This window comes from Trichechus manatus, unplaced genomic scaffold (genome assembly GCF_000243295.1).
Source record: "Trichechus manatus latirostris isolate Lorelei unplaced genomic scaffold, TriManLat1.0 scaffold00001, whole genome shotgun sequence".
In the NCBI taxonomy this organism is placed as follows: Eukaryota; Metazoa; Chordata; class Mammalia; order Sirenia; family Trichechidae; genus Trichechus; species Trichechus manatus.
Genome location: NW_004443937.1, coordinates 28094637 through 28120399, shown reverse-complemented (window position 1 = coordinate 28120399; position 25763 = coordinate 28094637). Strand labels below are relative to the sequence as shown.

Here is a 25763-nt window from a genome sequence, read left to right as displayed (position 1 = left end):
ATCCCTTGAACACTTCTTCTGACTCCGTGGAACACTTTCTAAATTTACATCTCTGGTCGTATGGCTGCACGGTTTTAAAAATGCAGGATTCACCTTTAAAGGGCTCTGTAATATTTCATTGGCTGCAGGTCCATCAGACACCACTGTGAAGCCTTAAATCTTTCTATATGTAAGGGCTCTCCTGGGCTGTTAATGCCAAGGAACAGATTTCTCCCCTAAAGTAGAAACAGAGCAGCAAGCACAAAGAGACAGTGGGCCGGGCGTTGGCTCAACAATCAGCAGCATTGTGCAGTCACGACCTCCACTTGTCACTAAGCAACAATAAGTTGACCTCCTGAGAGTCTCTATCTCAGATGTAGCCTTAAAAAGACAAGAGGAAAGTTTGCTTTTTCTACTCTCTTCCCTGGAAGATGCAAAGTGCTTTAGTAGGCTCCTGGGTAAGAATGCACCTTCCAGTTAATCCTGGCCCTGGGGCTGTGCCTGAAATTTGAGTGAGTCAAGAGCAGGAAATGGAAAGACTTTCTTCTAGCATTCAGCCTGGTAGAGGACTCGGCTGCCCACTTCCCCCTTTGCTGTCCTGAGGTCACACCTGGAGGGTTCCTATCCTTCCTGACACCACCACTCCACTCCATATTTTTTGGTGTCCTGCTAGCTAGCCGAACCTCCTAGTCCTCTAGCCACCTCATTTACTCTCTGTCGTTTGCTTGATCCCCTCAAACTTCCGAAGCTTGGCTGATCTCAAGTCTGGAAATGCCTTGAAGGCAAAGGCAATGTATTCTTCTATCTGTATTTCTTGTGTAAGAGCTGTGCCTGACACACAGTAGAGTAAATACTATTGAACTAAACTGAACAGAGACCAAGGAGTGCTCGACAGATAGTAGAGGGATGGACAGACAAGTAGGGCAACTCAAGCCCTCAGTAGGAGGAACTGGCATGGGGTTTTTGAGTCCTGTTGAGGAGCCCACTGTGATGGCCAGAGGCCAGGCTTGGGAGAGGGTTCCTTTGCTCAGGACTATAATTCTGGAGGATCAGACATACCTATCCTTTCCAGGGAGCATTCAGGTTGGGCCATAGGTGTTCCCTGGTCAGACATGGTTCTCCACAGGCTGTCTGCCTAACGACATCTACACAGTCTTCTTGGAATCCCCTGTCTTTTGCTATGCCTTTCTCTGAAATTCTTTCTAGAAGGTATCCCCTGTTGATACCTTCATTTGGAAAGTTCATCCTTTGCCTGGGTGCTCCAGTTTCGGAGGGTGCCCCTCTTGCCCTATGTCTTAGTTACCTAGTGCTACTATAACAGAAATACCACAAGTGGATGGCTTTAACAAACAGCAATTTATTCTCTCACAGTTTAGGAGGCTAGAAGTCCAAATTCAGGGTGCCAGCTCCAGGGGAAGGCTTTCCCTCTCTGTCAGCTCTCGGGGAAGGTCCTTGTGATCAATCTTCCCCAGCTGAGGAGCTTCTCAGTGCAGGGACCCTGGGTCCAAAGGACTCATGCTCCTGGCTCTTCTTGTTTGGTGGTAATGAGGTCCCTGTGTCTCTCTGCTTGCTTCTCTCTTTTGTATCTCAAAAGAGATTGACGTAAGACACAACTAATCTTGTAGACTGAGTCCTGCCTCATTAACTGCCGCTAATCCCAACTCATTAACATCATAGAGATAGGATTTACAACACAAAGAAAAATCACATCAGATGACAAAATGGTGGACAATCACACAGTACTGAGAATCATGGCCTAGCCAAATTAATACACATTTTTGGGGGACACAATTCAATCCATAATACCCTACAATAGCAGCATGTTTGGCAAATGGGTGTTAACAGCCTTGTCAATAGATGCAGAAGATGTCTCCATTTGACCATTTATATGTCTTGCGGTATGATTGCACCCATTGCTGTTGAGTCGATTCCAACTCCCTGGTGGCGTAGTGGTTAAGAGCTACGGCTGCTAACCAAAAGATGAGCAGTTCTAATCCATGAGGTGCTCCTTGGAAACCCTTTGGGGCAGTTCTACTCTGTCCTATAGGGTCGCTATGAGTTAGAATCGACTCGATGGCAACGGGTACAGGTAGAGTATGGCTGCACAGTTTTAAAAACACAGGATTGCTTTCCTGAGATCTTTAACCCACTATTAGCATTGGGGGAAGGACAACAAAGGGGACCTCCTTTCAGACTCTCAAGGGAGGACCATGCCATTGGACAGTGGCCCTGCCCTCAGAACTCTGCTCAGTGCTCTGAGTCACCCCAACTCAGAGACTATCCAGTTCCTTCCACTGTTGAAAAGGCTTTCCTTGCTCTTAAAAGAGAATCCATTCCTGACCCAGCCTAGACCCTGCCTCTCCCTGACGTCATCTTACATCTCTTCCCAGATTGTTCACAATGTTTTAGTCACGGGGCCTCTTTTTTGTTCTTCTAACTCGCCTCTCTTTCTGGACTTTGAGCCTTTTCCCATGCACTTCCTGTCACAAAGAATGTTCTTCTGCTGCTCTTCATGTGGCAACTCCTTCTCACCTTCAGGTCTCACCCCTGTTGTCATGTCTTGAGGGGCTGTCCCTGTTCCCTGTCTCTCCTTATCCAGTCACCAGGTTATTTCTTCCCTGACCCTCTTTGCTGTGTCAGACTTCCCCACCAGAAGGAAGGTTTGGAGGGGCCAGGATCTCCTTTCTGTCTTTTCACTGCTGTCTCCTTAGCACATCAAAACCAAAACCAATCCTATTGTCATTGAGTAAATTCTGACTCATAGCGACCCTAGCACATAGTAGGTCCTCATTAAAGATGAATGAATGAATGATATCCGTTCCCCACACACAGGCACACACACAGCCCTCCCAGATGGATCAGCACAGCTAACTGTTCCAACCATGCATGGCGATGCCTCTCTACTGGCCCCTTTCCTGAGGCGTCCATCTTCCTCAGATTCTTTCCATTTCATCAGGACCTCCCAGGAGGGCCTTCTGGCCTGGGTTCCCTGGAGCCCTCAGCGGGGGGCCCTGAGGTCTGGGACCCAGGGTGGGGGTTTGGGTGGGCTTCACCCTCATACTAGCCTTGTTACAGCACAACAACGGCTTCTATGGGCACTACCGAGGCCAATTCAAGAGTGAAAGTGCTCGAGAATACCGCCTTGCAGCCAAGCCCCAGCCTCCAGCAGTGTTTCTGCAGCGGTGTCAGGTATGAGGCAGCCTTGGGAGCAGCTGTGGTGGCTGAGCTAATTCCTACTTCTCCCAAGCCCCAGAACATCATCCCCAGCCCTTCCACAACTGAACCAACATCTGGATTCAGCCTGCCCCAGAGTCAGGCATGAGGCCTGGTCCCTCTTCCCTGAAACGGCAGATCTTCACCCTACAGACAGGATAGGGAGGAGCAGGTGCCATGCTGGGCATTATTGCCCCCATTCCCTTTCCAGCACATAGAGTAAGGGCAGGGTCCAGGCAGAGTGGGTGGCTATGGAGAGAGAGAGGGCTTCCAGAGCCGACAAAGTAAGCCTTGAATTTTGCTGACGACTGACCTCAAGCTCCTATTCCTTGATGCTACAAAAGGCCATGGTCCAGCCCACGACCAGCCTCAAAGACCAAGGGCTTAGGAGTGGGTAGGAAGCCTCCTCTGATCAGGGAAGTAAAGCAGGAAGTGGTTGAGTAGCCGCCCACATGGCTGCCCAGGAAGAACTAGAGAGGAGTGATGGCAGAGATGGTTAAGAGTGGCTAGAACAGGCTCCCAGAGAGCAGGAGAGGGATGTAAGGCCTCCAGGTCCTCCAATGCTTCCAGGCCTGGAGACAAGAAGGGCTTTAGTCAGGGTCCCAACAGTAAAAGTCTGCACACTCAAAACAGGAGAACTCAGGAGGGTCTGCTTTCAAAGGAGTAAGTATGGAGGTCTCAAAGAAAGGAAGTCTCCTCATGGGTTAGTAGCAGCCAATTGATCAGTACTGGATCCCAGGGGACAAGGGGAAGTCATGGCTCGCAAACCCAGAAGAAGAGAGAGTCATGTGGAGAGGGCTAACCCCAAGACAAGTGACCCTGGGTGGAGAGACACAGCCAGGTGGGGGCTAGCCTGAGAGGGAGTTAGAAGAAGAAACATCTTCTCCCAACTCCTATCTCCTCCCAGGGCTCCCCGGTGGCCAGAGGGAAGGGAGCCCAGTGTGAGTGCACTCAGGTCAGCCTCCTGGGCAAGAACAGGGTGGAGGAGGGCCAATAGGGACACCTGGAGGGGCTCCTAGAATTTGCTTTGCCCACGACAGCTTCTTGCTTCCCAGCCTCTCCGCAGATCCAACTTGATCAGCTATCTGGTCTTGCCAAGAATTGCTTTCCCAGGCCCAGAGCAGGGCACTGGAGTCTGTTATGCTGCAGGATCTAAACTTCCTTAGTATTCTTGGTTGGAAGGGCTGCCCAGCCACAGCCCAACAAGCCAGGCCCAAACACAGCACCAGACTGCCCATCTGGGGCTACCCTCCTTCGAGGGTGATGGGGCTTTGGTGGTGTAGGGGCAGAGGCAACCCCTGGGCTTTGTGCTGGGTGTTTGGGTAGCCATCAGTGGCAGCTCTCATCCCAGAGATCAGAACGTCCTCTCAATCTGTTAAACCCATGCCCCAGGACCAGAGTAGGGGACATGTTTTGGCTGCTGACAGAACAGACGACTTGCTGCATAGTGTTTATTGGCATTATCAGCAGCCCCAAGCAGCAGGATCTGCGTGGCTTGGGCTCAGGATATATAAATACGGGGTCTCGTGGCTCTTTCCAGGCCTAAAGCTGTTTTAATTAACGGGACTGCTCAGGGAAGGTCCACATTTTATTTTTTCATTAGCTGAGAAGTACCAGGTTTCAGCTGGCTAATTTCAGTTACTGTTATTGAAAACCTTGCCAAGATGTGGCATCCACTTTAGTTTGGGGCGGGTAAAAAAAAAATTGTCTATGACATTCAGGTGCAAGAAAATTCCCAGGATTCTGTTTTGTTTTGTTTTCTTCTGAACCAGATTAATCTGTTTCTAGCCTTCACCGGCCTGACTCTTGGAAAATGTGATCCTGGTCTTGTTTATTTCTAAGGCCAGACAAGAGTCCCAGGAGCTCATGATTGGGGGCCGACCCTTTATTTACAGTGCCGCCCCATGCCACAGCCTGCCACATAGACTCTTTTCTCAGCACCTCACTGACTACAGACTCCCCAGCCTCCACAGCGGCTCTCAGCCCTCCCACACATAGAGTCTGCCCTCTTCCAGGAAACCTCCTCTGCTATAAGTTCTCTTTAGCTGGAATCCCAGCCCTAGCCCCACCTGCTCAGGGACCATGGGTTTTGCCACCTCAGTGGAAAAGAGGCCTGGATGGTTTAGAAACAAAGATGCAGTTGATAATTCTCAGGGGCAAGAAAACTCACAACTGACTGAGTGGAGAGGAAATGACCACGCTTCTCACCAGGCTCCCACAGTTGTTAGAACAAAACTCGAATCAGTGGGAGTCAATAGATTATCCTGCCACTGTAAGAATAGTGAGTTTCCACAGTCAGAGCTGCCTCCTACGAGAAAATGTCCAGATTTCAGGGCTGTGTGCAAGTCTGCAGCTGAAGATAAAAATGTGAAAGAAATTTAGGGGGTCAATTGGAACTTGTTGCAGGCCCCATGTTTTTTTTAATTGAAATTTTTATTGAGATGATTGCAGATTCAATTGCTGTTGTAAAAAATAATACAAAGCAATCCCTTCTACACTTTGCCCAGTTTCCCCCAATGGTAACTGAGTTATCTAGTGTTGCTATAACAGAAATACCATAAGGAAGTAGCTTTAAAAAACAAATTTATTTTCTCACAGTTTAGGAGGCTAAAAGTCTGAACTGAGGATGCCGACTCTAGGGGAAGGCTTTCTCTCTCTGTCGGCTTTGAAGGAAGGTCCTTGTGTCTTCTGAGCTTCTGCTCCTGGGCAATCTTCATGCGGCTTGGCATTAATCTTCCCCCATCTCTACTCTCCATGTGCTTGTTTAATCTCTTTTATATCTCAGAAGAGATTAACTCAAGATACACCCTATACTAATCCTGTCTTATTAACATAACAAAGACAACCCATTCCCAATGGGATTATAATCACAGGCATAGAGGTTAGGATTTACAACGCATATTTTTGGGGAACATAATTCAATCCATAACAGTAACATTTTGCAAAACTGTAGTATAATATCACAACCTGGACATGGACATTGATACAATCTACCTATCTTATTCAGATTCCCCTAGTTTTATTTATTCTGATTTGTGTATGTACTAAGTTCTATACAATTTTATCACCTGTGTGGGTTTGTGTATCCACCACCACAGTCGAGATACTGACCAAACATCACAAGGATCCTTGGTGCTGCCCTTTTATAACCACACCAACCTGCATCCCGCTCCTCCACCCCTCCCGATCCCTAGTCCCTGGTAACCACCAATCTGTCCTCCATGTCTAAAATTTTGTCATTTCAAAAATGTTATATAAAGAAATAATACAGTATATAACCTTTGGGGATTGGCTTTTCCACTCCACATAACCTCCTAGAGATTCATTCAAGTTTTTGCACGTATGAGTAGTTCATTCCTTTTTGCTACTGAGTAGTATTCCAAGGTATGTACGTACCAGTTTGTTAACCATTCATCTATTAAAGGCTATCTGGACTGATTCCAGTTTTTTGACTCCTAAAGCTGCTATGAACATTTGTGTACAGATTTTGAGTGAACATAAGTTTTCATTTCTTTGGGATAAATGCCCAGGAGTACAATTGCTAGTCATATAGTAGTTGCATATTTAGCTTTTTAAGAAACTGCCAAACTGTTTTCCAGAGTGGCTGCACCCATTAGCAGTACATAAACGATCGTTTGTTCACGTTTTTCACCAACATTTGGTATTGTCACTATTCTTTTATTTTAGCCACTCTAATAAGTATGTAGTGATATTTTGTTGTGGTTTTAATTCGCATTTCTGTAATGGTTAATGATGTGGAACATCTTTTCATGTGTTATTTGCCATCTGTACATCCTTATCTGTGAAAAAGTCTGTTTGTGTGGTTTGCCCATTTTCTTATTGGATTATTTATTACTTTACTGTTGAATTTTGAGAGTTCTTTATATATTCTAGGTACTACTCCTTTGTCAGATTATGTGGTTTGCTAATATTTTCTCACAGTCTTTGTAGCTTGTCGTTTCTTCCGCTTCACATGTGTTTTCATAGAGCAAAAATTTTTAATTTTGATGAGGTCCAATTTATCATTTTTTTTTTTTTTATGGCTCTTATTTATGGTGTCAAGTCTAAGAATGCTTTGCCTAGCTCTTGGTACTGAAGATTTTTTCCTATGTTTTTTCTAAAAGGGCCCTAGGGTTTTTAGTCCCCATTATGTCAGCTTGCTTTATGAGAAATGAAAAGTTAAGGCTGGTCAGCTTCTCACAAGGCTCCCATATTTCTGGAAGCTTTTCTTCTGACTGGAGACCACCACAGGCTGTCTAAGGCAGGAGGTCCCAAGAAGGGAGCTTGTCAAGGACACGTACCACAGACCCCACCCTGGAGATTCTGGTTCAGGAGTCTGGAATGGGGTCAGTTCCTGCGTTTTATCTGGAGTCTGCTGTTGGCCAATGCTCATGCATCCAACCTAGTCAATCCTGAATTCATCAGATACAATGAGCTCTAGAATCAGGCTACTGGAGTCTGTAGCAAGAGATGCTGAGTGGCTGATGAGGGGATGGCTTTCGGGACAGACACCAGGCACAAAAGGAAAAGGATGGTCTTGGGAGAGATTCCTCCCGAGGTCTGGAGGCCTGAGGGGTGGGCTTTTTCTGCCCGCGGGTGGGGCATGGCTCTCTGGCCCTAATTGGGCCAAAGGAAATGCCCTGGGGCCAAGACCTTCTGACCCTCTTCGTTGATTTAATAGTAAACAGTTATTGATTACAGTGCCAGCACTGTTCTCAGTGCTGGAGTTACAGATGTGAGCAAGACAGGCAACAACTTCTGCCCATGAGGAGCCTATGCTCTACTGGGGGGCGTCAGATGATAAGCAACATCATGATATACAGTATAATCATATACAGTGAAATCTGTAAGAGCCAGAACTTGACAAGACTGCTCTGTTTTTCCAGGTCTCACAAGTTTTCTGCTTTTGACACGGTGCAGTCTTATCACTTTTCCATCTCTAATTTTAGTGGAAAATATTTGAGTTTTCCTTCTCTGACAGGTTTCCACCTTACACAGGTTCTGGCTTTCGTAGGTTTTCCTGTAGTATGTTAGAAGGTTGTAAATGCTATGGGACAAACATAAAAGAGTTGGAGCAATGGGACTGTTGGTGTAGTGCTCAAGGAAGGCCTCCCAAGAGGAAGGTGAGAGAGAGTCACGTGGCCAGCTGGCGGAAGAGATTCAGGCAGAAGGAGCAGGTGGCACCAAGGCCTGAGGTGGAAGCACCTGATGTATTTGAGGAGCAGCAAGGAGGCCAGCATGGCTAGAGTTAACAATGGGCCTTGTATCATGTGAATCTCATGGGTCACTATGATGACTTCGGCTTTTACAAACATGAGGAACTGCTGTGGATTCTCAGCAAACAACGGATGTGACGGGATTTATATATTAAAAGAATTTTTCTGGCTGGTAAGAGGACAATAGGCTGTGCAGGGGTAAGCTTTGAAGCAGGGTTACCAGGCAGGAGGCTCTTGCAATAATTCAGGCTTGGACCAGGGGAAGCAGTGGATATGGTGAGGAGTGGTCTGATTCTGGGTACATTTTGAAGGAAGCATCAACAGGATTTCCTGGCATATTGGATGTGGAGTTTGAGAGAAAAGAATCAAGGGGCACTCCAAAGCGTTTGATGGAATCGAGTTTGCCATGATTGAGCTGAGGGAGGCTGTATACGGGGTGGGTTTGGGGGATGATCCAGAGTTCAGTTGTGTTTGGAGACACCCGTTGGACATCTACATGGAAATATAAAACAGGCAGGTGGCTATTGAGGCTGGAGTTCAGAAGATCTTGGGCTAGAGACAGATATTTCAGTTTCTAGATGGCATTTAAGGCCAAGAGCCTGGGTATGCTGATGAGGGAGGGGTGAATGTGCACAGAAGGGAGGACAGGACTGAAGCCCGAGACCTGGGAAATCCAGAGTTAAAGGGCCCAGCGTGAAATCTGAACCACTGCCCGCTGCTGACAGGAAGTCCTAGAAGATGCCTCAGCCCCCTCTTTAGTCAGTGGCCCCAGAGGCTTCTGTTGAACATAGAACTACCATATGACCCAGCAATTCCAATCCAATATATATACCCAAAAGTGAAGGCAGGAACACAAACAGAAACCTGTACACCAATGTTCATTGCAGCACTTTTCACAATAGCCCAAAGGTGGGAACAACCAAAATGTCCGTCAACAGACGAATGGATAAACAAAATGTGGAATAGACGCACAGTGGAATATTAGGCAGCCATAAGGAGAAATGAAGTTCTGACTCATGCCACGACATGGATGAACCTTGAAAACATTATGCATGACTCTCTCTCACCTTCCTCTGTTAACGATGATGGAATATTTTAGAAAAGGATAGCAGTAATAGTGGTACAACATGAAAAATGTCATTGAATTGTAAATGTGAAAGTTGTCGTATTGGTAAATGTTTTGGTGTATACAGGTAGTCCCCAACTTATGATGTATTCAAGTTATGATGAGCCACACTTAACGACTGGCCTTTTTTTTTTGTACATCTTATTGTTAGTAATATGTACTACATACAATGTTACAGCGTGTAATTTGCTGACGTTATCGTTCTCATGCCAACCCCCCAAAACAAAAAAAGATCAGATTTATAAGGCAATAATAATGGAAATAAAAAAGAGATACTCAGCTTACATCAGAACCAAATTAATGATGGAGTTGTTGGAATGGAACCCTGTCATAACTTGGGGACTACCTGTATATTTTCACACAATAATAAAAAAAAAAGAGTGGCAGCTCTCCTCCATTACTGGGCCCTGAGATAATATTGGGGGGCAGGTGAGCGTCATTTTTCCCATTCACCTTCTTTCTCACTGTCTTTCAAGGAGCCAGCGCAGCAACACTTCTTCTCCAAGCACGACAATCGTACTTCCTTCGACAAAGTGAGTGATGGAGACAGGAAGGGGAGCAGGCAGGCCCCCCCAGCTTAGGGTGATAAATCAGGGGATCTATATGAGCATAGATCAGGGGATAGGGTGAAGGGGTAAGACATTGGGAGGGCTCCTTACACAGGTATAGGGGTGCCTGTCTTCCCAACAACCTCTCTCCTCAGAAACAGCCCATTCCCCAAATGGAGGCATCTCTGCTTTGGTTTCCCCTGCCAGCTTGCCTGACAATGTGCAAATATCCCGGGGCCACTGACTCTTGGGGGCTTCACCCTAGAATGGAAGGCATGGTTGGGGAGGCAGATCAAGGAGGCCAGGTACAGGCTGGGTATCACCAGGCAGGCTTGGGTTCAGCTGGGGCCCAAAAAGGTGCCTGGCACCAGGACTGTGGGCCAAGGGCCCGTACCGTTGAGGAGGGCCCCTACTGCCTGCTGCAGGGCATCGGGAGACGAAAAGACCTGGAGCGCCTATGGCAGCGACACAACTTCCTGCGCTGGGCACCCTGTGAGCTGGAGTTGTACCAGCGGCCCCTTGAATCTTCCTATCAGTCTGATTTTCGGTCAGGCCCAGGACTTGGTGGCCTCCCCCAGCGCCTCGTCCACTTTGTGCAGGTCCAACCTGCCCGTGCCAGCACCACCTACCAGCAGAACTTCTGCCAGACATCCTGGGGCAGTCACTATAGCAGCGACAAGGTGGGGCCCGAGGCCCCGGTCACCAACTCACTGCCTGACCTCCTGGGGCCCCCAAGACCCAAGCTGCTGCAGCACTACCTTCATGCTGGGGTCTCTGAGTGTCTCAACTGGTCCAGAGCATTAAATAAGAATGGCTGATACAGCGACCTGTCTGTGTTTGTAGCCCAGGAGGTCCAAGGTGCCCTGCGATTGGCTCCCATGGGGCCTGTGTGCTGGGCAGGGGAGGGTGCTGCCTTGGGAGTCCTGCTGCTGAGCAAGAGGGACTGAAGCCTGCAGGAGACAGAGGGCCCAAGAGGGTTACCATGGCACAGCAGGTGGATGCCAGGGCTCCAAATACTCTCCAGTTTCTGCAGTAACCCCAGCTGTGAGCCCCTTGACCTCAGAGCAGGTTCAGGGAAAGCAGTACCAGAGGCGTCTGCTGGTGGGCAGCAAAGGCTGGAGAAAGAAGTCAGGGCTGGGAGCTTCCTCCAGGAGGCTGCCGCCCTCAAGGAGTCTGGTGGGTGGCCACATAGTCCTGCCCAAGAGATGGCTCCCTCACAATTGGGACAGGCAAACTATACCCTGCCTGTTACTGGATATGGCAGCTAGCAAAATCCTGGCCCCTGGCCAAAGCCCCCATTGGACCACTCCTCCCTATGGAGGCGAGCAGTGACCTTGGAGAGATGCTAGGTGACGTGGACCTGGAGGTCGTCGTGATCCTGGCTTGTGGTGGTTTTTTTTGTTTCTTTCTTTCTGAGCTCTTCTCTCACTGTCATGTGAGTGGCCCCTAACACCCAAGACAGTGAGGAAGGGTCATCAACCCCCATCACCAAAGAATAAGTCGGGATCTACACGGTGCTAAGGCACCAGATCACTTTGGTGGCACATGTCAGATCCATGAGGTTCCTTCTGGACCCTCATTCCTGGGAGAGCTGAGGCCACTGAAACAGGGCCAGGGACTGCGTGAGCAACGTGGGAGTCCACACGAGGGACCACACACCAGATTTTAGCAGCAGTTTTACTTCCACATCTGAACTCCCTGGGTCCTCACAACAGCCCTGTGAGGTAGGTAGGGCAGGAAGGTTTCAGAGATCCCCATTTACAGATGAGGATGCTGAGGCACAGAGAGGTGAAATGATTTGCCAAAGGTCACACAGCCAGCAGTGGAGAGGGGCCAAAGCCGGCATTCCTCCGGCCCTCTGGCAGTTCCCATATCCTCTTTTCCATTCCCTCTGTGTCCCCCACCCTCTCTGGACTCTTCTAGCTCTACAGGGGCCCTCAGGGCAGGCTGGCTGGGATTTTTCAGGAGCAGCCTTCGAGGTGAGCCTGGTCCACTCCAGGTAGGCACTGACCCTGCAGGGTATGAGGCCAGCTGGACAGAGAGTACGGTAGGCTCTAGGGCAAGGGCGGAGCTAGGCATTGTCAGTGAATGAGTGGTGGCAAAGGTGGGTGTGAGCATATGTGTATCACGAGCTAAAGAGACAGGCCCCCCCCAGTCCCTGAGGCAGTGCCTCAAGTGCCACCCCTGTGCCTCCCTCATCTCACAGAGCCACAGTGAGTTTCCTCAGCAGCAAAAGGAGCCACAGACTTCTGTCTCTGGCACTGAGCTGCCCTGGAGGACAGGTCCCATAGGGCCTTCAGACCACCTAACGCAGGCACAGTGCCTCCACGGCTTGGCTGGGGCCCTGGGCCACACCCCCAATAACAAATAGTCGAGGCCCAGTCTGTAGGCTGGAGCAGGAGCAGCGGGCGGTGGGCATGGTGGGCAGTGCTTCCCAGCGCCGCCGTGCAAGGCTGAAGCCCTCCACAGAGCCCAGAGGGCACGGCTGGTTTCCTGCAGGAAGGAGATGGCAAGTTGTAAGGTGCACAGGCTGCAGGAGCTCTAGGCCCTTTTGCTCCTCCAGCCAGAGGATGTTCCCAGAAGGCCTCACCCTAGGATGGGCTCTCAATGCCTTGCTTCTCATTGCCCCCATTTGTCATTTCTTCATCCATTCATGTTTCTATTTGCCCACGTGGCTGTGCAGTCAGCAGACAGGTCAGCTCCTGCCCCCTAGGCCCCTGGTCGTGAGACCCCCGCATCAGGCTGGGGGACACCTGAGTCTGAGCCTGGCAGATCATACCCTACCTGCTTCCTGGATAGGGCAGCTAGCAAAGCCCTGACCTCTGGAGTGTCTAGAGAAGGGAAGGAGGTGGTGCTCAAGCTGCGGACTACGCCCTCCTGAATCGGGGGCTCCCTTCTACCTCATCCCCACAGAGACTCACCAAGTCCCCCGATAGCCACAATGTGGCCCCCGAGGGAGCCGACCACAAAGTCGGCCCTCTTATCTCGCATACGCAGGCTGCGGGGCAGCTTGGTCCAGGACCCTGCAGGAAAGGGGAGATCAGATCTAGCCCCCATACACTGTACCCCTCCATCCCATACGGAGTGGGAGGATAGCCCAGGCCAGTCGCTGCTCACCATGCTCCAGGTCGAACATCTCCACAGTGTTGACAAAGTGTGGACGCGAGTAGAAATTGTGGGGCCCCGGCTGCTGCAGGCCGCCCAAACTAAAGACACTGCCTTCAGCCATGGCACAGCCAGCAAAGGCCCGGCGACTGGGCAGGCTTGGGTGCCGGGTCCAGGTACGGGCCTCCAGGTCAAAGGCCTCAAAAGCAGTCACTGGGAGCTTGCCTTGACGGCCTCCTGCCAAAGAAATTGGGGCACCTGGGAGAGAGGCCAGGGTAGCGGACCTGGAGGGCTCCTCACTTGCCAGGTTGCTAAGGCTTCAACATTGTCCTCCCCACCCTCCCACACACAGCTGTGTGCACACCTGAGTATGGCTCATCCACCCTGTAGACCCTCAGGCACTGGGGTTTGGTTTTCCAACCCCAGCAGGGCCACCAGAGTTCAGGGCCTCAGAGCAGGCCTGGCTCACCCTAACAGAGTTTCTCTTGTCCTGCCATCCCAAACTGAACCTCACCCCTACCCCAGCCAACCCATGAGGATGGCGACTTCTGGGCTCTGAGCCCCTTTCCCACGACCCCCAGGCCCTTACCCAGGACATAGATCTTGTTCCCGTGCAGGAAGGTGGAGGCCCCGTAGCAGGGTGTGGGCATGGAGGGTAGCGAAAGCCAGCAGTCCCGGCGGGGCTCATATACCCGTACCTGGGCCTGGGGGGCCGTGTCAGGGCCCATTCCCCCCAGAGCATACACCATACCATCTGCATAAAAAAGAGGGGTTCAGACTGCACCCCAGGCCTGGCCAGGGCACCCCCACTCTGACAGCCTCCCTGGCCAGGCCAGGGATCCAGTTGTTCACAACATCCCTCCCCAGAAGCAGAGGACCTGCTGCTCTACTGGTGTGGGGGCTGGGAGAGCTGGGATTCCCGCTCTAGCCAAGGCCCCTCCAAGTGAAGAGCAGGAGGCAGACGATCTAATTATAATCTGGCTCGGTCTCCCTGGAGACACTATGGCAACCAAGCCTGGCATCCAAGCAGGGCTGGCCTGGACCCCGTGGTCAGACCTGGAGGCCACAAGGTGGGGGCTCCCCTGGGAGGAGGGGGTGGTTTAAGTCATAGATGTAGGGCATACTGAGGTCTCAGAAGGAGGCTCTGGGGATGAACATGGGGGAGACTGGGAGAGGGGCTTGGGCTTGGGTAGGCACCTGCAGAGTGGGGGAGGTTCTAGCCACAAGCCTTCTGCCCCCGGAACCCTGACAGCGCCTCTGTACCATGCCCTTTCATTAGAGTAGTTCTTGCCCTGTGTTTAGGCCCTCGGGGTCAGCTGCGGACGCAGCCAGGGGCTTCCATTGCAACTGTCCCTCTGCTAGCTTGGCCTTGGTCCACCTCAGGATCACGGGAGGTGTTGGGGTGGGGGGCAGTCTGAGCCTTTGCTGGGCACTGTTACCCTCCCCCTTTCCTGGACTATTTATAACCCCCTTGTCTCCTAGGGATGAGGAATGGGGCTGGGAAGTGTCTGGGGCCTCCCATCATTCTGGGGGCCAGCTGGGCTCCGCCCTCCACCTCAGAGCCAGAAAAGGCAGTCAAGAGAAGGCTGCTGCAGGCCCAGCTCAAAGCTGAGTTGGAAGGGGACAGGAAGCAAAGCTACGTCCAGGGCACCCAGGCAAAAATTACAGTTCTTGTCTAATCTTTGAAGGTAAGGGATCAAGTCAGGAAAGAAGGAAGAACATTGGGGTCCCTGAGGGATCTTCCTTGGGAGTCTGGCCAAGTGTGCCCCAGTCCCCAAGCCCAGGGTAGGGCCACTCACCTCTCTCCACAGTCGAAACTCCCATGGCTGCCTGAGGGAGGGTGGCCCGGCGCTCCCAGCGGCCCTCATCAGCCAGGAATGCTTCCACAGCAGCTACTGGGCTCTGGCCCTCATCCACGCCACCCACCATTAGCACCTGCTTGCCCAGCACAACGGCAGCAGCGCCAGCCCGGGCAGTGGGCAGAGGCGCCAGTGCCAGCCATGTGTGTGAGGCCATATCCAGTGCCTCAGTAGTGTCTAGGGGAAGTCCAGCCCGGCCACAGCCCCCCAACACCAGCAGGTGCCCATCTTGGTGTGCCACAGTGCCGTAAACCCGGCAGGTGGGCATAGGAGGGAACACCTGCCAAGCAAAGGCCCGGCCACCACTTGCAGCCATGGTGTTCACCGCCAACGGCAGGCCATGCTATCTGATCAGGCTTCAGGCCTCACTAGGGGGCATGATGGGGCCTCATCTCGACTCTGCTAGGGCTTCAAGGGGGTCGCCTGGCCAATCCAGAGACCTTGCCTTTACCTGGAGGAGAGGGAAAACACAGGGTCAGGGCCACTGACCAGTCTTTCATGGAACAGATAAGAAGCCTGTACCTGGAAGCAAGGAAGACCCTCAATGAGATGGATTGACGCACTGGCTTCAACAATAGGCTTAAGCGTAATAACGATTATGAGGATGGCACAGGACCGGGCAGTGTTTCGTTCTGTCATACACAGGGTCGCTATGGGTCGGAACCAACTCGATGGCACCTAACAACAACAACAACCTGGGAGCAGGGCTGGTCCAAAGTCACTGGTGGGAAAAGCAGGACAAGGATCCACCTCCTCTGGCTAGCACATCACCATGGAGGCCCTCCTGCAGTGGAAAGGAGGACAGGCCCAGGCAGGTTCTTTCTTCCTATGGGACATAAAGGAATCTCCTCCCTGCCCTCTGCCCTCACTAAGGAGCTCTGTGGCCAAGTCTGGGTCTAGGTGGGAGGTGAGGTAACTGGGACGGGCAGGTGGCGGGGACAGGACTCTCTATGCTAGCCCCCTCCCCTTCCTCTCAACAACACTCACCCAAGCCCTGCATGAGGGAAGGGTTAATGGCACTCTCCTTCTCACTGGCTTTCAGTGTTCCCTGGGGCAACCTGGGATCCAGCCATTAGGGTCCTCCACCTGCTACCAGGAGCCAAACACCAGTGTATCCTTACAACACCCTTGAGGGCCATTCCACAGGGTTCACCCATTCCCACCATCAAAAGGCCAGAATCTGGGGTGTTTGAGACTAGGGGACAGGGTGCAAGGGTCCACACACTCCCCTTGAGGTCCACCCTTAGGGGTTTGCCCATTACCCTCCCCCAGAGGCCAGACTCCCTGGTGTCCAGAAGCACTGGACTCTAAGGTCCCAGCAGGAATGAGGAGCTAGACTTCTGGGTCCCCCATCGCAGATCCTCAAGTTCCCCACCTTTCTCTTTCCCGCGGAGGCCATACTCCTGGGACCCCCAGCTAGAGGGCCTCCTGACCCCAAACTTCGCATCCTGTTCGAGGAGGGGCTGGTCCAGGCGAGTGCGCTTGGGGCTCAGAGCCTCGCGTCCCAAACTTCCCCGAACGCGGCTGCCGCGGGACTCACCAGTCGGGGCGCCGGCGCTGCCGGGGTGCAGGGTCCGCCGTCCTGGCTCCACTGGCGCTGGCTCGGGCTCCGACTGGGTCTGAGGCCGGACTCCAGCTCGGCTCCGGAGCGGGGCGGGGCGGGGCTGGGCCGGGTCCGCCCCTCGCCCCCCCGTCGAGACTCGGGGAAACCTGCTTCCCCCACACCTTAACCCTGCGCCTGCCGCGGCCAGAGAAGGGTGCGCGGACCAACGGTCACACGCCGACGGGTGGACAGACAGATGGACATGTGGACACTAGGCCTGCCCGGAATTTAGGATCCGGCGCGGGGAGAAATGAGGCAGCGGGGAGCCGCGCAACACGTGTACGGTGGGGCCTCTTCGGACCCAGCCTGGCAGCGCCAGCCGCGGGCGGGGTCAACCGGCCGAACCTGGGGGCTTAGCAGCCCGCACCCGCCCACTGAGTTCCGAGGAGCCGACTGGTGGGTTTCGCGGCGGCGCCCCCTAGGGGCCGCTCGGGGCGTGGCCTGGTCCTCTGGCGGGGGCGGCGGACTGGGACGCCCTTCACCCGGCAGCGAGCAGGGAAGAGAAGGTCCTTTTGTGTACGTTGAGCCAGGTGACGGTGGGAGAGCAGAGTCGGCTTCAGCGCCTGACAGGCTCTTCCACAGGCCTGGGCGGGAGAACAGAAGGATAGGGGAGTGGAGACAAGGAGGGGAGGGGTATGCATGGGGCGGGGGATGGGGGAGGGCGGTTAGCCCTGAGCAGGGAATGAGCTTGAAGAGTCAGAAGCCAGGGGACCGCCCAGGCAGGTCACCCTGACCTCATCCTCTGGGACTTTAAGGTACATTGTGATTATCCATCCTCAGAGTCCTGAGCCTGCCTGTAGCCAACTCTGGGGTCAGGCAAGAACAAGTTGCTGTGGCAGGGGCCTGCCTACCTCATGCCTGGCCCCTGGCCCAATGTCCCTGCCAAGTCAGCGACCTGGGGGCCTATTAGTACAGGTCAGTGGTCACCTGTCAGAAGAAGTCCTTGCAGTTGTCTGTGCCTGTTCACTGCCTTGTCCTTATTTTATGGACAGGGTCTCAGTCTTGGTTTCCCCAGAAGCAGACCTGGAGATAAAGATGCAAGTGTATGTAGTTAATGCGGAAGGTGAGGCCAGGAAGTACCAGCAGAGGAGTGGCAAGGAGAGCAAATTACCACTGTAGGCAACCAGGGCCAAATCCTGCTGGGGGCTCTGGAAGCCAGTGTAGAACATGGGCCTTGTGCTGTTGCTCCTCCTAAGAGCAAGGCCACCACCCGTCTGTCAGTTTGTCATACTGTAGTGGCTTGCATGTTGCTATGAAGCTGGAAGCTATACCACCAGTATTTCAAATACCAGCAGGGTCACCCACTGTGGACAGGTTTCAGCAGAGCTTCCAGACAAAGACAGACTAGGAAGAAAAGCCTGGTGAGCTACTTCTGAAAATTAGCCAATGAAAACCTTATGGATCACAACAGAACATTGTCCAACTTGCTTGCTTTGGATGCATCATCAGGAAAGACCAGTTACTGGACGAGGACATCATGTTTGGTAAAGTAGAGGGCCAATGAGGACAAGGGAGGCCCTCAATGAGATGGATTGTCACAGTAGCTGCAGCAATGGACTTGAATATGTCGATGATTATGAAGATGGTGCAGAATCAAGCAATGTTTTTTTTGTTATACATAAGGTCGTCACGAGTCAGAGCCGACTCTACTGCAACTAACAACAAGAGTAAGGGAAGCTGAAGTACTAATTCTCAAATCCCCATCAGGCAGGAGTTGAGAGGTGTTTATACCCACGGCCACTGAGTCGATTTCAACTCATAGCAACCCTACAGGACAGAGTAGAACTGCCCCATAGGGTTTCCAAGGCTATAATCTTTATGGAAGCAGACTGCCACATCTTTCTTCCACGGAATGACTGGTGGGTTCGAACCACCGACCTTTTGGTTAGCAGCCAAGCGCTTTAACCATTGTGCCACCAGGGCTCCTTTGAGAGCTGTTTGCCTGTTGCCGTCAAGTTGATTCTGACTCATAGTGACCCTATAGGGCAGAGTAGAATTGCCCCATAGGGTTTCCAAGGAGTGGCTGCTGGATTCGAACTGCTGACCTTTTGGTTAGCAGCCTGAGCTCTTAACCACTGCACCACCGGGGCTACTTTGAGAGCTGTTTTGGGGCCTTAGTTCCCTAGCCTGCCTGACTTCTAGCCCACCCAGGGTATGGGCAGAGCCCTTCTGTGACCACAGAGAGCAGCTCCAGGCAGAGTCTCAGGGGCTGGCAGTTGGAGTCGAGGGCCTGCACAGAAATGGCGATGCTGAGGCCGATTACAGACTACACAGACTGGCTGAAAGGCTTCTCTGCCTCCCGCCCACCCCACTCCTGACTTGGTCCTCATTTGGGGCACTGGTGCCTCCCCCCATAGGGTGCTCACACTACCCAGAAGACCCCTCACATTTCCCACTGTGGCCTTTCCAGGTTCCCTCCTCTTTAGATAGCTTTGGGCCTCCCACCCCTGGTCCTTCTGTCACCCCTCCCACCACCCCACCACCCCGTCAAACTCTCACCCTCTCAGGCTCCATTGCCTTGTTGTCTAGCACCTCACTGCCAAAACGGCTTTTGCCAAAGTTACCATAGAATACCATGGAGTTAAAAGTAGGGGTCCCTGTGGTCCTTGTCTCAGCTGAACTCTTGCTGGCATCTTCAAAGGTTCACCCCTTGTGCCCTCAGTTTCTTCCTGCAACTTGTCCTGCCTCTTCTTGGGGTCTTTTGCAGGCCCTGCTTCCTCTTCCTCCCCAAGAAGTGGCTCCTCAAGACTCCTCCCTGGCTTCTCTCCCTGCACAACGACCCCCTCCTGGGGCAGTGCAGCTCAGGCTGATGACTTCTCCACTCATATCTAGATCTCCAGCAGATCTCTGCTCAGGTAGATGTGGTTCCAGGGTCCATTTATCAGAACCATACAAGCTATGCATAGAAGCTTGGGCTTCATCCTAAGGGCAAAGGGGAAGATGCCAGCGCCAGCCCCTGAAGTCCCCTAGGGCCCAGAGCAGGGAGTGGATAGTTAGAGGGAGTTCCATCCAGCTTCAGTCTCTCTGTTCCCTGCATCACTCATAAAGATAACATTGAGCTGCTGCAATGATGGGGAGACCCCAGGCCAGGGGAAATATCAAAACCCCTTCCTCCTCCAGAAGACTGTCCTGGTACAGGGTTTCTCATTAGCACTCATCCCTCTCCTCCATCTGGGAAGCGTATTTTCTTTTCACTGTTTTCCTTCTGTTACACTGTATATTCTGATTATTGTTGGTGCACATGGAAGCTACTGACTTTTTTGTCTTGAGTTCATACATTACTCATGTTGGCTCCAATAATTTTTCTAATTATGATTTTTTAGATACACTACCTACAAATAGTTATAGTTGTCTCTTTTTTTCCCCCAATGGTTCTACTTCATTTATTTTTCTTTACTGCACTGCCTAACCCTTTCAGAACAGGGTTAAGACATACTGGGGCAAAAGTGGCATTCTTATTTTGTTCCCACCTCAAAGTGTTTCTGTGCATTCATTCAACCCCTAATTTTTAATTCAGTAAACACTTTTTGAGGGCCTAGTGTGTGCCAAGCACTCTGCTGGACACTGGGGAACAGAAGTGAATGAGGCTGGCACAGTGCCCGCTGCCATGAAGATAACATTCTAAAGAAGGCAGGAAACCAGTAAACAATATCCAGACACAATCACAATGTATTTCTTCCTATTCTTTAGTTCAGTCCAATCGTTTTTTGTTTTTATTGTAAAACGTATAGAACAAAATGTTTGCCATTTTAACCATCTTTAAGTGTACAATTCAGCGACATTAATCCCGTTCACCACGTTGTGCAACCATCGCCATTATCCATTTCCAAATGTTTTTCATCCCCCTAAACAAATTTTAAAGTCAGGAAAGGTGTGCGTCAGGGTTGTATCCTTTCACCATACTTACTGATGAAGATCAAAGACCACAGCCTTCAGTATGGATTACACCTCAACAGAAAGATAACAAAACTCCTCACAACTGGACCAATAAGCAACATCAAGATAAACAGAGAAAATACTGAACTTGTAAAGGATTTCATTTTACTTGGATCCACAATGAACACCCATGGAAGCAGCAGTCAAGAAATCAAATGTCTGATTGCATTAGGCAAATCTGCTGCAAAAAACCTCCTCAAAGTGTTAAAAAGCAAAGGTGTCACTTTAATGACTAAGGTGTGCCTGACTCAAGCCTTAGTGTTTTCAATTGCCTCATGTGTATGTGAAAGCTGGACAATGAATAAGGAAGACCGAAGAATTGATGCCTTTGAATTATGGTATTAGTGAAGAATATTAAATATACTGTGGACTGCCAAAAGAATGAACAAATCTGTCTTGGAGGAAGTACAGCCAGAATGCTCATTAGAAGCGAAGATTGGCGCGGCTTCGTCTCACATACTTTCGACATGTTATCCGGAGGGAGCAAGCCCTGGAGAAGGACATCATGCTTGGTAGCATAGAGGGTCAGCAAAAAAGAGGAAGACCTTCAACAAGATAGAGTGACACAGTGGCTGCAACAATGGGCTTAAGCACAACAATGATTGTGAGGATGGCACAGGACCAGGCAGTGTTTCGTTCTGTTGTACAGAGTCGCTGTGAGTCGGAACTGACTCGACAGCACCTAACAACAACGACAACAAACAGAAATTCAGTACCCCTTAAGCAATAACTCCCTTTATCTTCCTTCTCCCAGCCCCTGGTAATCACAAATAAACTTTGTCTGTATGCATTTGCCAATTCTAGATAATTCATATAAGCAGGATCATACAATACGCGTCCTTTTCTGTCCAGCTTATTTCACTCAGTATAATGTTTTCAAGGTTCATCCATGATACGGAGTATATCAGAACTTAATTTCTCTGTATGGATGGATAATATTCAATTGCATGGATATACCACATTTTGTTTATCCATTCATCCGTTGATGAACACTTGGATTGTTTCTACCTTTTGGTTATTGTGAATAATGCTGCAGTGAACATTGCTGTACAAGCGTCTGTTTGAGTGCCTGCTTTCAAGTCTTCTGGGTATATACCTAGGAGTGGAATTGCTGGGTCATATGGTATTTCTATTTTTAACTTTTTAAGAAGTGCCAAAATATTTTCCACAGCGGCTACACCAATTTACATTCCCATCGGCAGTGGATAAGGGTTCCGATTTCTCTACATCCTCACCAACAGTTGCTATTTTCTGATGATAGCCATCCTAATGGATGTGAAGTGATACCTCATTGTGGTTTTAATTTGCATTTCCCTAATGACTAAAGGGGAAACCCTGGTGGCGTAGTGGTTAAGTGCCGCCACTTAACCAAAAGGTCAACAGTTCAAATCCACCATGCACTTCTTGGAAACTCTATGGGACAGTTCTGCTCTGTCCTATAGGGTTGCTATATGAGTCGGAATCAACTCAATGGCAACAGGCTTTGGGCAATGACTAAAGGAGCCCTTGTGGTGTAATGGTTAGGTGCTCAGTTGCTAACCACCAGCCAATTCACAGGAGAAAAGACCTAGTTATCTGCTCCCATAAAGATTACAGCCTAGGAAACCCTATGGGGCAGTTCTACTCTGTTGTATAGGGTGGCTAAGAGTCAGGATTGACTCAATAGCACACAACAACAACAATAACTAATGACATTCAGCATCTTTTCATGTGCTTATTGGCCGTTTCTTTGGTGAAATGTTTATTCTAGTCTTTTGCCCATTGTTTGATTGGGTTGTTTGTCTTTTTGTTGAGTTGTATGAGTTCTTTATATATTCTGGATGTTAAACCCTTATCAGATATAGGAACCACAAATATTTTCTCCCATTCTATAAGTTGCCTCTTCACTTTCTTGATAAAGTCTTTTGACACACAAAGGTTTTTGATGAAGTCCATTTGATCTATTTTGTCTTTTATTGCTCATGCTTTCAGTGTCATATCTAAGAATCCATTGTCAAAAACTAGGTCTTGAGGATTTACCCCTATGCTTTCTTCTAAGACTTTTATGGTTTTAGTTCTTATGTTTAGATCCTTGATCCATTTTGAGTTAATTTTCATACATGGTGTGAGGTAGGGGGTCCAACTTCATTCTTTTACATGTGGATATCCAGTTGTCCCGGCACTATTTGTTGAGGAGACTATTCTTTCCCCTTTGGATGGACTTGGTAACCTTGTTGAAAAATCAATTGACCACAGATGTATGAGTTTATTTTTTGGATTCTCAATTCTATTCCATTGGTTTATATGTCTATCCTTATACAAGTACCAGACTGTTTTGATTACTGTACCTTTATAGTACATTTTGAAATCTGGAAGTATGAGTTCTCCTACTTTGTTATTCTTTTTCAAGGTTGCTTTGGCTATTCAGGGTCCCTTGCAATTCCATATAAATTTAAGGATTAGTTTTTCCATTACTGCAAAGAATGCTTTGGAATTTTGACAGGGATTGCATTGAGTGTATAGATCTGTAGACTCTATAGATCACTTTGGGTAGTATTGACATCTTAATATAATAAAATATATTAACTCTCTTAATTCATGAACACAGGATGTCTATTTAACTGTTCTTTAATTTATTTTCAGCAATGTTTTATAGTTTTCAGTGTACAAGTCTTTCACCTCCCTGGTTAAATTTACTCCTAGGTATTTTATTCTTTTTTATTGTTGTAGTTTAAGTGAAAGTTTACATTTCAAGTTAGTCCCTCATACAAAAATTTATACATACATTGTTATGTGACCCTAATTACTCTCCCTATACTGTGACAGCACACTCCTCCTTTCCACCCAATTTCCCGTGACCATTCAACCAGCTCCTAACCCTCTCTGCCTTCTCATCTCACCTCCGGACAGAAGCTGCCCATTTAGTCTCATGTATCTACTTAAGCTAAGAGGCACACTCCTCACGAGTATCATTTTATTTCCCACAGTCCAATCCAGTCTTTGTCTGAAGAGTTGGCTTCAGGAATTGTTTTAGTTCTGGGTTGACAGAGAGTCCAGGGGCCATGTTATTTTATTCTTTTAGATGCTATTGTCACCCCAAGTTTTTATCGAGTCCCCTTTGCCATCTGTTGAGAAGGTCTTGTGCCTTTCTCTTCCTTGTCCTGTAAATGAGCATTTTGGCTGTGTGCGTCTAGTGAGCCCCTTCCCCTACAGTATTGTATACAGTCTCCAAGGGCTCATGTCTTTCTTTATTACCCTGGGGTGGGGCTGGTCTCAGGGCCAGGGCAGCTGCAATAAGGCTTTGGGCTAGGGCTAAGGATACTTTTGAGGAAACCACTCTCTCCCATCTCAGAGGGAGGGACATGAACTCAGAAACTGGTCTTTGGACTCTGGCCAGAGCATCCCCAACAGGCCTCTCCCATAATAAAGTGGGAGGTCACAGCCACGAAGGGCAGTGTTTCTGTGGGGGCATATGCCCCACAGATACCCTCAGATGGCAAATGCAGAAGAAGGGCTGAAGCTTGTGATGCCCTTGTGGTCTCTCCCTACCAATCCCATCTGATCCCATGTATGCCTATAAGGTTAGCATGACCTCTCACCTGAAGTCCAGGTCAAGTGAGACTTTGCTCTGATGTGTGTGCCAGAGAGCTCCATCTGGGCCGTGCTGGGCACCAGGAGGTGGAAAAATCAGCTCCCGCTTTAGGCAACTGGGCGCTCCGTGACCCTCTATCCCTAACCCCTCCCCTCCCCCCAGCTCTGATATCTGGAAGGGACACTGGCCAGGGAATGGGCCTAGCCTTCCTGCTCCTCCATTTTGCCCTGACCTCTGAGCTGGGCATGGCTAAAGAGGGAGCCCCTCTCCAGGACACACCTGGGCTGGTGCCATCCCTGAAGGTATGACCCTGCCTCTTCACAGAAGTAGCTTCTGTTTGCATAGCCCTGGCCCAACTGCACAAACAGAGCCAACACTGCTGGCTTTGGAGAAGCTGTGGAAGATGGCTGAGGCAGAAGGCAAGGCTGGACTGGTTGGGAGAGTAAGCAGCTGACTCTCAACCATAGATGTGGCCAGAGAGAGGGCTCAGCAACAGCTGAGGACTAGGAGTGTCAAGGTAGGACTTCCTGATTCCACCCCCTGAGACCTTGGCCCTTGGAAGCCCACCCTAGGGGCTAGCCTCAGAAAAGCAGGAGCGTTTGAAGCTCCTGCTGGACACCTTGCCTATGTTTAAAGGTACTGAAGACCCTGCCATCAGTGCTGGGGCCCTGGGAGGCTCAGGGGCACCAGGAGGAGGGACCTGGGTAAAGTGGGCTTTGGTCTTTAGGAGGGTCCCAATCCATCTGTATAGGCAGGGAAACAGAGCATCCAGAGGATCCTGGGGTTATATGAGAGGGAGGAGGGCCAGAGCCCAGTCCACAAATGAAGCATCCAGCCGCCCTCCTGTGACTGCCCATAGACCTCCTCCTGCCCCTAGCTGGCAAATTTAGTACCATTGCACATATTACCGTCCAAGAGCTGCAGCAGTAGTCTGCCGCCTGGCTCAGGCCCTGACCCAAGTGCAAATGGCCCCACCATCTCATCCATAAACTAGAGCTCCCACACTGGCTCCCAAACTGGATTTGGGGGGCCCTGACATATGGGGCTGCCAGAAGTTACAGTCAGCTCGACTGCAACTGGTTTACTGGTTGACCAAGAAGGATATTTGGTCATAGCTGTGGAGACCATGCTGACCCCTCACCTGAAATCACAGACACCTAGGGTTCATCTTGACCTGTGTCCACTCATCTGGTGCTGCTTGGGCAGTGGGCTCTGGAGCTGCCACTTTGGCCCCATGGCACAAGTGGGAAGACTGAGGTCCTGGTCTTCTAGGTAAAGGTCAAGGATTCTGGGTGGAGTTCAAACCGGTGGTAGAACTTTCTGGTTCTGCCTCTGAGGGCCTCAGACTGGGTCATGCATTTTCACCACACCATGCACACATGCATGAGCAAGTACACTCAGGCACATGCTGTTGTGCTGGAGCTCACAGACTAGCCCCTCCCCACCATGCACAGCCGTGGGCCAGTGTGCACACCTGCGATGACATGTACACACTGGCCTTCCACACCATGTGCAGTGGGCCCCATTCTCGGGAAGGGAGGAGGGCCTACTGTCCCCAGAAGAGGTACTCCTGCTGCACAGCAAAGGGGCTCCCCTGCCAACACCCC

At 50.4% G+C, this 25763-nt stretch overlaps 2 protein-coding genes across 2 annotated transcripts; one reads left to right on the top strand and one right to left on the bottom strand.

The window, feature by feature from the left end:
• Window positions 1-323: 323 nt before the first annotated feature.
• CUNH3orf84 (chromosome unknown C3orf84 homolog) lies at window positions 324-10900 on the top strand. Its single transcript, XM_004368520.1, has 4 exons — window positions 324-437; window positions 3055-3168; window positions 10011-10067; window positions 10487-10900. Exons 1-4 carry the CDS (start codon window positions 411-413, stop codon window positions 10898-10900), a joined length of 612 nt encoding a protein of 203 aa, XP_004368577.1. The 5' UTR covers window positions 324-410.
• A 1487-nt stretch (window positions 10901-12387) lies between these two features.
• KLHDC8B (kelch domain containing 8B) lies at window positions 12388-15362 on the bottom strand. The gene is made up of 5 exons (XM_004368519.1): window positions 14987-15362; window positions 13777-13941; window positions 13200-13424; window positions 13004-13105; window positions 12388-12575 (listed from the first exon to the last, which is right to left on the bottom strand). The coding sequence occupies exons 1-5, from the start codon at window positions 15360-15362 to the stop codon at window positions 12388-12390; spliced, it is 1056 nt and encodes a 351-aa protein (XP_004368576.1).
• Window positions 15363-25763: the final 10401 nt, after the last annotated feature.

What these genes read in the sequence shown, in the direction of transcription:
- CUNH3orf84 (XM_004368520.1), top strand. Translation starts at nt 411, where the DNA reads ATGCAAAGTGCTTTAGTAGGCTCCTGG. An exon ending in TGTTTCTGCAGCGGTGTCAG is followed by an intron (nt 3,169 to 10,010) that starts GTATGAGGCAGC and finishes CTGTCTTTCAAG; the next exon opens with GAGCCAGCGCAGCAACACTT. An exon ending in ATCGTACTTCCTTCGACAAA is followed by an intron (nt 10,068 to 10,486) that starts GTGAGTGATGGA and finishes ACCGTTGAGGAG; the next exon opens with GGCCCCTACTGCCTGCTGCA.
- KLHDC8B (XM_004368519.1), bottom strand. Translation starts at nt 15,362, where the DNA reads ATGGCTGCAAGTGGTGGCCGGGCCTTTGCTTGGCAGGTGTTCCCTCCT. An exon ending in AGTTTCGACTGTGGAGAGAG is followed by an intron (nt 13,942 to 14,986) that starts GTGAGTGGCCCT and finishes TTTTTTATGCAG; the next exon opens with ATGGTATGGTGTATGCTCTG. An exon ending in GATGTTCGACCTGGAGCATG is followed by an intron (nt 13,106 to 13,199) that starts GTGAGCAGCGAC and finishes CCTTTCCTGCAG; the next exon opens with GGTCCTGGACCAAGCTGCCC.